At 40.3% G+C, this 11,098-nt stretch overlaps 1 protein-coding gene and 1 non-coding gene across 2 annotated transcripts; one reads left to right on the top strand and one right to left on the bottom strand.

The window, feature by feature from the left end:
- The first annotated feature begins 1,436 nt into the window (after positions 1-1,436).
- On the top strand, positions 1,437-1,919 carry LOC133039260 (uncharacterized). The gene has a single exon (XM_061118109.1). The coding sequence runs from the start codon at positions 1,437-1,439 to the stop codon at positions 1,917-1,919; it is 483 nt and encodes a 160-aa protein (XP_060974092.1).
- A 7,343-nt stretch (positions 1,920-9,262) lies between these two features.
- On the bottom strand, positions 9,263-9,369 carry LOC115696160 (small nucleolar RNA R71). Its single transcript, XR_004007751.2, has one exon. It is a non-coding gene; the product is annotated as a small nucleolar RNA R71 (small nucleolar RNA).
- Between the last annotated feature and the right edge of the window lie 1,729 nt (positions 9,370-11,098).

Here is an 11,098-nt window from a genome sequence, read left to right as displayed (position 1 = left end):
TGAAAAGTGTTATTTTTTTAATAAAGGCAACATTAGTATCTTAACGCCAGTTTATTTATGGCATCTTATTTTACGTAAGTAAGGGCGTTACAAATGGTATCAGAGCCTTGACCCAGCCGAAAGTGTGGTCGACGAGGACGTCGGACCCCGTAAGTGGGGGTGATTGTGACAGTCAGTAGTCCCGTGATCCGTAAGGGGAAACACCGGGTAAGCTGTACAATCCCACACCGCCTGGGGAAGGTCAAGTGGGATGATTCTGAGACTGTGTAGGTATGGGACTACACAGTTGAAGAGGGCTTAAATGGATTGATTGGTACTACCTATATCAACAAGGTGCATCTTGTTTTTCGGTAGCCCATCACGAAAGAACTCCACAATTAAGCGTGCTTGGCTTGGAGCAATTTCAGGATGGGTGACCTCCTGGGAAGTTTTCCTAGGAAGTGTGCGAGTGAGGACAAAGCACGCTGGAAACACTCGTGTTGGTCTGTAGGGTCAGTCATCAATCCAGGAAGCAGCCAGAGTGACGTACTCGTGTATAAGAGTCATTCATTCCGTGGGTGTAAGGACTCAATGGAGGCTTGAAGCGGGGACATTACAAATGGTATCAGAGCCACAGTTACATTGATCTTGAATTCACGCGACATACACACCATCGCTGCAAAGGATCAACTTGTCATCAAGTATGTATGCTTTATATATGTTATGTCTTATATGTTAAATTTGGTTTAGTCTTTATCTTTTGATTTTCCTTTAGTTAGCTAGAAGTTTAGGGTATGGTTAATCGAAACAATTAACTGATTCTTCGGAGTTAGAATTTTAGTATAACTCAAACAATTTTCTTATTAGTGTAATTTTTTTTTATGAGTGAAGATTATTTATTTATTTATTTTACATGGTGAATTGTTGCTTGATGATTTACGTTATTTTTAAGTTTATATAATTTAGTGTATAGATATTTTCTTTTTGAGCGAGATACATCTTTGGTTATTTTTCTTACCGCTACCATCTCCTTTCTTTTGAAGATCAAGTTAAGGGATTTGATGGAAAACGGTGAACCCAGAAGATCAACCCGGTTGAATGAAAGAGCGGCTGTAAGAGACCGAGCTAGAGGTCGGGGGCAAGGAGGTGCTCGCAGTCGAGGTCACGGTCGAGGCAGGGGAAACCAGCATGTCCCTACCGAGGCAGTGATCCAGGAGAATCAAAATGCCCCTGTAAATGGACAACAACCAAGTCAAGGTGGGGGCAACCACGAAGTCCCTGCTGGGGTAGTTGGTCAAGAACACCAAAACGCCCCTGTAGTGGTGCCACCACAACAAGAAGATTTGGCGTAAGAAGTTGCTCGTCTCAGGGAAGAAATTAGGAAGCGAGATGAAGAGGCTCACAACCGTCAGGAACAACCTTATCAAGGACAACATCGATTTTTGTCGGTGCAATACATGCCTGTGCTGGAGGATCGATGGGAACCAATATATGAAAGGTTACGCAAGCAACACCCACCAAATTTTGAAGGGGGCTCAGATCCAATGGAAGCTGAGGAATGGTTAAGAACAGTGGAAGGTATTGTTGAGTACATGCGGCTCGGTAACGAAGATAGTGTAGCTTGTGCTGCTAGTTTATTGAAAAAGGATGCCCGCATCTGGTGGGATGTTATTAAACAAACACGGGATGTGGCCGCAATGACCTGGGCTGACTTTGCACAAGTTTTTAACAAAAAATACTACATTGAAGCAATACGCTCAGCTAGAGTTAATGAGTTCACGAACCTGAGACAGGGTAAGTCTACAGTTACAGAGTATGCTCGCCAATTTTACAGATTAGCAAAGTTTGCCACAGATCTGGTTCCTACTGAGTTTCTGAGGATTCATCGCTTTACTGAAGGGCTCGACTCCCGAATAAGTCGGGACATAGCGATGTCATGAGTAAGGGCAACCACGTATGCTGAGGTACTGGAAAAAGCCCTAGAAGCTGAGTTGTGTGAAAGTCGTATACAGAAAGACAATACAGCAAGGTGGGAGGCCAGAATGGCCAGTAATGGAGGTGGTGATAACAAAAGGAAACTGCCAAGTAACCAACACAACGAAGCCGACAAGAGAAACAAGATAGGGTCCAATAACTACAAAGGGAAGAAGCCATATGTGGAGTACCCCCTATGCCCAACATGTGGTCGTAAGCATCCGGGAGAATGTCGACTGAAAGGCAAGACTTGTTACAAGTGTGGGCAACTAGGCCACTACAAGAAGGACTGTCCGCAAAAGGGTGATCAACTCAAGGATGACAAACTTGTCCCAGCTCGAGTATTTGCACTAACCAGAGGGGAGGCTGAGACTAGTAACACTGTGGTTGCAGGTCAGATTTCTATCTCTGGAAAGCTATGTACTGTTTTATTTGATTCTGGAGCTACGCACTCATTTATTGCTTTAAACATGATAGATAAGTTAGAACTACCGTATGTAAATTTTAGTTATAAGTTCATGACGGAGTTGCCCTCGGGCGAGGTTATGATATCATCTAGAAGAGTGCGGGATGCGCCAATAAGGATTGCAGACAAGGAACTTAGTGGAGATCTGATAGAGCTGGAGATGAAGGATTACGATCTTATCCTGGGTATGGATTGGCTATCACGACATGGAGCAACAATAGACTGCCGAAAGAGGATAGTGACTTTCACCCCTGAATCTGGAGAGGCATTCATATTTGAAGGAATTAAAGTCAAGTCAAGCTTACCGCTAGTTACAGCCCTGAAGGCACAAAGGATGATACGTGCGGGATGTCAAGCATACTTGGCCAGCATAATAGTAGACAAGTCAAGAGAAACCACTCTAAAGCCAGAGAATGTCCACATATTATGTGAATTCCAAGAAGTTTTTCTGGAAGACCTACTAGGGCTACCCCCAGATAGAGAGATAGAATTTGTGATTGAGTTACCGCCAGGCACAGCACCAATCTCGAGGGCTCCATACCGCATGGCTCCCAATGAATTGAAGGAATTGAAGGCTCAACTACAAGATCTTTTAGACAAGGGGTTCATTAGACCAAGTTACTCACCTTTTGGTGCGCCAGTGTTGTTCGTCAAGAAGAAGGACGGTAGTATGCGGATGTGTATAGACTATCGAGAGCTGAACAAAGTGACTATAAAGAACAAGTATCCCTTGCCTCACATCGATGATTTGTTTGATCAGTTACAAGGGGCGATCGTCTTCTCAAAGATCGACTTGAGATCTGGGTAACACCAATTGAAAGTCCGAGAGGAAGATATAGCAAAGACGACATTTCGAACACGGTATGGGCATTATGAATTTCTAGTGATGTCATTTGGGTTAACCAATGCCCCAGCAGCCTTCATGGATTTAATGAATAGAGTATTCAAGGAATATCTTGAAGAGTTTGTGGTGGTATTCATTGATGACATACTCATTTATTCAAGGACAATGGAAGAGCACGAGGAGCACTTAAGGCTAACTCTAAGCAGACTCAAAGAGCACCAATTGTATGCCAAATTCAAAAAGTGTGAGTTCTGGTTGGAGAAAGTGGCGTTTCTAGGCCATATAGTGTCCAAAGACGGGGTAGAGGTGGACCCTGCGAAAATTGAAGCAGTGAAGAGCTGGCCAAAACCAAAAAATGCAAGTGAGGTTCGGAGTTTCCTCGGACTAGCTGGATATTATAGGAGATTCGTTGAAGGGTTCTCAAAAATAGCCACACCATTGACGAATCTGACTCGAAAGCAACAAAAATTTGCATGGACAGATAAATTAGAGGAAAGCTTTCAGACATTGAAAGATAAACTCATAACAGCACCCGTCCTGTGTGTTCCAACTAACAAAGACAAATTTGTAGTATATTGCGACGCATCAAAGCAAGGGCTCAGCTGTGTGTTGATGCAGAATGAGAAGGTGGTAGCCTATGCCTCTAGGCAGCTAAAGGAGTATGAGACAAGGTACCCAACTCATGACTTGGAGTTGGCAGAAGTGGTCTTTGCATTGAAAATCTGGAGGCACTACCTCTATGGAGAGAAGTGTGAAATATACACAGATCACAAAAGCCTAAAATACTTCTTTACGCAGAAAGAGCTCAACATGAGACAGAGGCGGTGGTTGGAACTGGTAAAAGATTACGATTGTGAGATACTATACCATCCTGGAAAGGCTAATGTAGTGGCGGATGCACTTAGCAGACGCCACTATGCAAGCTTATCAATGTTAAGGGCATTAAAAGTGTCGTTGCAACAGGAAATTGAGAGATCTGGAATAGAGTTAGTAACGGGAAAGCTAGCTAACCTCACAATTGAATCAAATTTATTAGAGAATATCAAAGAAGAACAAGCCCAAGATGAGTTTTTAATCAAGAAGCGGGTCGAACTACAAAATGGGAAAGTCGGGGACTTCTCAGTTAATGAAGAGGGTATTCTACTATACAAGGCAAGGGTGTGTGTACCTAAGAAAGCGGAGTTACAATCAAAAATCTTACAAAAGGCGCACACTACACCCTATTCTTTACACCCAGGATCAACCAAAATGTACAATGATCTGAAAGGTAGGTATTGGTGGCCGGGTATGAAAAATGATATAGCAGAATTTGTAGCAAAATGTCTTACGTGCCAGCAAGTTAAGGCCGAACACCAGAGACCTGCAGGGCTGTTGCAATCTCTTGATATTCCTGAGTGGAAATGGGAAGATATTGTTGGGTTTTATGCCCTAAATAAAACTCATTTCAATATAATTAGATTTACTTATTAATATAGATCAGAAATAACATTTAATGTTGCATGGTTGACATGATTTATTTCATGATTATATGTACATAATGTATAAATTCATCTGAAACCATTTTCACATACTTGATCCTGTTTATTGTGACGTCAACACATTGGAAAGTAAACATGACTATGTGAATAAAGTTTCCTAGATTTATCAGACATAGGGTTTTACTGATATGATAATCTACAACAGAGTTTACTTGCATTTGGAGAAGTGCTATGTTCTTTCCAGAGCATTGGTTAAAGTAAAGCTCAGGTTGGATGCATGGAGTATGCATCGGAAGGGACCGATATTGAACTTTGACTTAGATTTATTCAAGTCAATATCGCCTAGTTGATCCTAGATCAAATGTTCTTAATCCTGTTATGATTAGGCTCAATCTTGAAAGGCTATTCATGTTCTTTGATTTGTTAGTTAAGCCTATTTTTAGGTCAGGGTGATATGTACATTTTGGGAACACGGTAGTGCAATTGAATGGGAGCGCTAGCATAAACATGGAATCTATAGCTTCTATCTGGCGAATAGTAAGCAAAGGATGATCTCCTTCAAGCTTGACCAAACGAACATAAATGGTGGAGTACTCATTTCACATAAGCTGAAATATCATTTATACGGGGTCAAGTGTTTTAAGGATAAAATACATTGTAGGGTGTAACGGTAATCTATCCCTTTACAGTGTAGATCATTCATATAGAGGATCATTGATCACATTAGGATTATAACAATGGATAACTAATGATGCATCTATATGGTGGAACATATAGAGCATTCTATATACTGAGAGTGCGATTCTAAGTTCTATGCGTGGATTCAACGAAGAATTAATAAGTTAGTGAATTTTAGTGATAAATTCTTGATCTACTTATTGGAAGCTCGGTTATATAGACCCATGGTCCCCGCACTAGTTGAGATAATATTGTTTATAAGACTCATGTAATTGGTTTTGATTAATCAATTATAATTCTCAAATTAGACTATATCTATTTGTGAAATTTTCACTAAGTAAGGGTGAAATTGTAAAGAAAGAGTTTTAGGGGCATATTTGTTAATTATGATACTTTGTATGGTTCAATTAATAAATATGATAAATGACAATATTATTTAATAATTATTTATAGTTATTAAATAGTTAGAATTGGCATTTAAATGGTTGAATTAGAAAATTGGCGTTTTTGAGAAAATCAGTTTTAGAAAAGATAAAACTGCAAAATTGCAAAAAGTGAGGCCCAAATCCACTAAGCATGGCTGGCCACTTTTGTAGGCAATTTAAACTGATATTTTCATTATTTTAATGCCAAATAATTCAAACCTAACCCTAGTGGAATGCTATAAATAGATAGTGAAGGCTTCAGGAAAATTACACTTTTTCTTCTGACACTTCTGATTCAGAAAAACCTGAGCCTTCTCTCTCCCTATCTTGCCGACCACTCCCTCTCTTTCTTCCCTCTTAAATTTCGAAATTCTTAGTGTATGAGTAGTGCCCACACACAGCAAGTGATACCTCAACCATAGTGAGGAAGATCGTGAAGAAAGACTTTCAACAAGAAGGAGTTTCAGCATCAAAGATTCAGAGAAAGAGATCCAGGTTCAGATATTGATAATGCTCTGCTACAGAAAGGAATCAAGGGCTACATATCTGAATGGAAGGAGTCATTATAGTCCGCTGCACCCAATGTAAGTTTTCCTAAACTTTATACGTGTTTATTTCATCGTTTTAGAAAGTTCTTATTTATGGTGTTAATCAACATACTTGTGAGTAGATCTAAGATCCTGGTAAAATAATTTCCAACAGATATTGCTATGGATTTTGTGACAGGGTTACCGAAGAATAGCGAATAATAGGATTCTGTCTGGGTGATTATTGACAGACTTACTAAATCAGCACATTTTCTGCCTGTGCGCACTAATTACAATGCAGAGCAATATGCTGAACTGTATGTAAAAGAAATTGTAAGGCTACACGGAGTCCCAAAGACCATTGTATCTGATAGAGGTTCAGTTTTTACCTCTAAGTTTTGGGAAAGTGTGCAAAGCGCTTTGGGCACAAAACTAAGGTTGAGTACAGCATTCCATCCTCAAACTGATGTACAATCGGAACGAACTATTCAAATACTAGAAGACATGCTACGAGCTTGTGCGTTGGATTTCCCAGGTAACTGGAGTAACTATTTGCCACTAATGGAGTTCTCGTACAACAATAGCTATCAATCTACAATAGGGATGGCACCCTATGAAATGTTGTATGGGAGGAAGTGTCGATCACCACTACACTGGGATGAGGTTGGAAAAAAGTGATACTTAGGCCCAGACCTAGTAAGAGAGGCCACTGAAGCGATAGAAAAGATTCGAAATAGAATGGTTACTGCACAAAGCCGCCAGAAAAGTTATGCCGACGTAAAGCAACGGAATGTGGAATTTGCAGTGGGTGATAAAGTGTTCCTTCGAGTGTCACCTATGAAAGGGGTTATGCGTTTTGGAAAGCGAGGAAAGCTAAGTCCAAGATTTATAGGTCCTTTTGAGATATTGGACAGAGTGGGACAGGTAGCTTATCGACTGGCACTGTGTTAGGTTATAATTAACCTATATTTTGGGTCTTTAAAGTTAGCATTATCTCGTCTATTGGTGTCTTTTGGAGCAGTTTTACGCTTGATTTTCATTATTTCAGGTTCCCGGGGTGTTAAAGTTCGAATTCAGTCAAATGGCGAAAAACTGGGACAAACTTGGAAAAAATTAGAAAATTCGGCTCCAGACGCATCAGTAGTCGTGACCTCCAGAGAGCCAGGTCGCAACCCTTTTTCCTGGTCGCGACCCTGGTCGCGACTTCGAGAGTTTGGCAGAAACTCGGTTTTTCGAGTTTTGCCTGTAGTCGCGACCAGCTTAAATGCTAGTCGCGACTAGGTACGGAAATCGCAGATTTGACCTAATTTTGATTTTTCACTCAATTGGAGGCACACCACTCATCCCTATATAAGGAATACGACATTGAAGGTCAGAACTAAGCAAAAACAGACCTAATAGTGGAGGCAAGTGGAGAGGAAGCTATCTTGAAGACCCAGAGCGATACCACCTTCTAGTTTCTTTCTTTTACCCTTTTTATTCTTCTTTATGTTTGTTTTTATTTCTGAATTAATCATGGATCTTTTTAGAGTTATTATGAACTAAATTTCCCAATAAGGGAGGATGATGATTGTTGTTTAAGTTTATGCCTAGTTAATAAATAATTGCCATTCCTTCATCTTATGTGTGAATACTATCTTTATTTGTGTTTAATTCCTTGTGCAAGCTTGATCACCTTTTACATGTTTAATGATCTCAATTCGAAATCTGAAAAGTGAGAATTGAGAATGCTAAAATTTGGATAGTCTAGGTTCTGATGTAAAACGAAAGTATTTACATAGCCTCAGTGACTAATAGATTATTGCTTAATGCTTATTTTATGTTGATTTAATTAAGAAGTTAATTAGAGAACATAAGATTTAGAACCTAAAAGATCTGAAAGAGTTAGGTTAATTTATAATTTGTCATTCACATTGAGATAAGGATAGCAATTAGGTATTAACATAGGTAGCTTCTCAGCAGGATTCACCTCCCTAATCTCTCATCTTGATTAATCGTCGTCTTTTTTCTCTTTAATTTTCTGAGTTATTTACTTTTAAATTGCAAACTTATTATTTTACCAAATAGAATCATAAGTATAGTTCAGTAGTACTTAATCCAATTCCCTGTGGTTCGACCTCACTTGCGTGAGAAACTACTTGATACGTACACTTGCGTAATAAACAGAATTTTCGTAACAAGTTTTTGGCGCCGTTGCCGGGGAGTTGTTTAAAGATTAATATTACACAAAATTATACTAACTTCTACTTTGGTATATTTTCTCTTGCTGATTTTTCTAACCTTTTTCTTGCAATATTTTCTTGATCTATTTCAGGAATCATAAGTGTATGCGCCGTCAAGGACAAGCTGTGATATTACCAGTTGATCCCGAAATCGAGAAAACTTGTAGGAGAAACTGAAAGAACAATAGGCAAGAGGGAGTTTCAGCAACTGTTGAAACTTCAGAAATCATGGCTGCTAATGCTGCAAACAATGGAGGCAATAACGGTAATAATGGTGGCGCAGTAGAAGATCAAGCTAATGGCCGCAGCTTGAGAGATTACATTCTCCCTACTCTGACGGGAGTGCATTCGTGTATCAGGCCACCGGCAGTGGATGCAAATAACTTTGAGATCAAACCTGCCATACTTCAAATGGTGCAGTCTTCAGTTCAATTTGGTGGCCTCCCTTCTGAAGATCCTAACCTGCATCTCTCTAACTTCATGGAACTTTGTGAAACCTTTAAAGTTAATGGAGTTAGTGATGATGCCATTCGACTGAGACTGTTCCCATTCTCTCTTAGAGAACGAGCCAAGAGTTGGCTAAACTCCTTGCCACCCAACTCTATTGCCACTTGGAATGATCTGGCAACGAAATTCTTGTCAAAGTTCTTTCCTCCAGCCAAGTCTGCAAAGCTGAGAGGAGAAATCAATAACTTCTGCCAACAAGATAATGAATCTCTCCATCAGGCTTGGGAGAGGTTTAAAGATCTGATCAGAAAGTGCCCTCACCATGGTATAGAGAAGTGGATGCTGGTCCACAACTTCTACAATGGGTTGGTAGGAAACACAAGAACTTTAATAGATGCAGCAGCTGGAGGAGCCTTTATGAGGAAGAGTGCTAATGAGGCTTATGATCTATTGGAGGAGATGGCTCTAAACAATCAACAGTGGCCAACTGAGAGGAGTCAATCAAAGAAGGTAGCTGGTGTGTTAGAGGTTGATGCCATCACAAAGTTGACAGCACAGGTTGAGGCATTGACAAAGATAATTGCAGGGCAAGCTAAACAAGCCCAAGTTGTGTGTGAGTTATGTGGGGGAAGCCATCACTTTTCAGAATGTCAAGCTAATGTGGATGATTTGCCAATGGATGAAGCTAAAGCCATTGGAAACTATTCACAGAACAACAACAACAACTATGGGTTCAACCAGGGTAATAACCGAAGAAACAGTGGGTTCTATCAAAGAACGAAATCGAACCGAATCAGAATCAACAATTTAATCAGCAACAAACCTCTGGTGGAAATTCTAGTTTGCAGACAGATTTATTGCTTCAATTCATGACTGAAACTAGATCTTCCATCAAAGACCTGCAGACACAGATGGGCCAACTAGCAACTCAAGTAGCAACCCGTCCTCAATGGAATTTGCCTAGCACAACTGAAGTAAACCCCAAAGAAAACTGCAAAGCAATTACCCTGAGAAGCGGTAAAAATTATGATGGTCCTGAAATGCCACAACTAGTGAATGGAGAAAAGGAGAATGAAGAGCAACCGATGTCAACCCCAACACCCACTTCAACGAAGGCTACTGATAGTCAAACACAACCACAGCAGTCTCCACCAACTAATAGTGATCACCATGTAAAAATACCATACCCTCAAAGGCTTAGAAAGTCAAGCTTAGACAAGCAGTTCACCAAATTCCTGGAAGTTTTCAAAAGACTTCACATTAACATTCCCTTTGCTGAAGCTTTAGAGCAGATGCCAAGTTATGTGAAGTTTATGAAGGAAATCCTGTCAAAGAAGAGAAAGATGGAGGATTATGAGACAGTGGCTCTAACTGAAGAGTGCAGCGCCATCCTACAGAAGAAACTCCCTCCTAAACTCAGAGATCCAGGGAGTTTCACTATTCCTTGTACTATAGGGAAAATTGAGGGAATAAATGCACTTTGTGACTTGGGAGCCAGCATTAACTTGATGCCTCTATCGGTGTTTAAAAGATTGGAGTTGGGTGAAGCAAAGCCAACAACAGTAACTCTCCAATTGGCGGACCGATCACTAGCCCATCCTAGAGGAGTCATTGAGGATGTGTTAGTTAAGGTTGACAAGTTCATCTTTCCAGCTGACTTCATCGTTTTGGATATGGAAGAAGATAGCAATGTCCCAATTATTCTTGGGAGACCATTCTTGGCAACTGGCCAAGCCTTGATCGATGTTCAGAAGGGTGAATTAAAGCTGAGAGTCCAAGGAGAAGAAGTGGTCTTTAATGTGCTAAAGGCTATGACGTACCCAAAGGCAAGTCATAACTGTTTCTTCATTGACTTGATTGATGAAATGGTGAGTGAGAAAAAGCTGCTAGATGATCCTCTTGAACTAAGTTTAACTGAAGATGAATTGACGGAGCAAGAAGGACAAGAGGTCATGGGGTATGTGAAGTGGCTTGATTCCTATGGGCCTTTGAACAGAAGATATTTTGAGGAATTGGGAGCAGTTCCAAAAGCGCTAAAGCCATCTACTGAAAAGCCTT

The sequence above is a fragment of the Cannabis sativa genome, chromosome 6 (genome assembly GCF_029168945.1).
Source record: "Cannabis sativa cultivar Pink pepper isolate KNU-18-1 chromosome 6, ASM2916894v1, whole genome shotgun sequence".
NCBI classification, from domain to species: Eukaryota; Viridiplantae; Streptophyta; class Magnoliopsida; order Rosales; family Cannabaceae; genus Cannabis; species Cannabis sativa.
The sequence above is the reverse complement of the archived record's forward strand: the minus strand, read 5'-3'. Positions and strand labels throughout refer to the sequence as shown.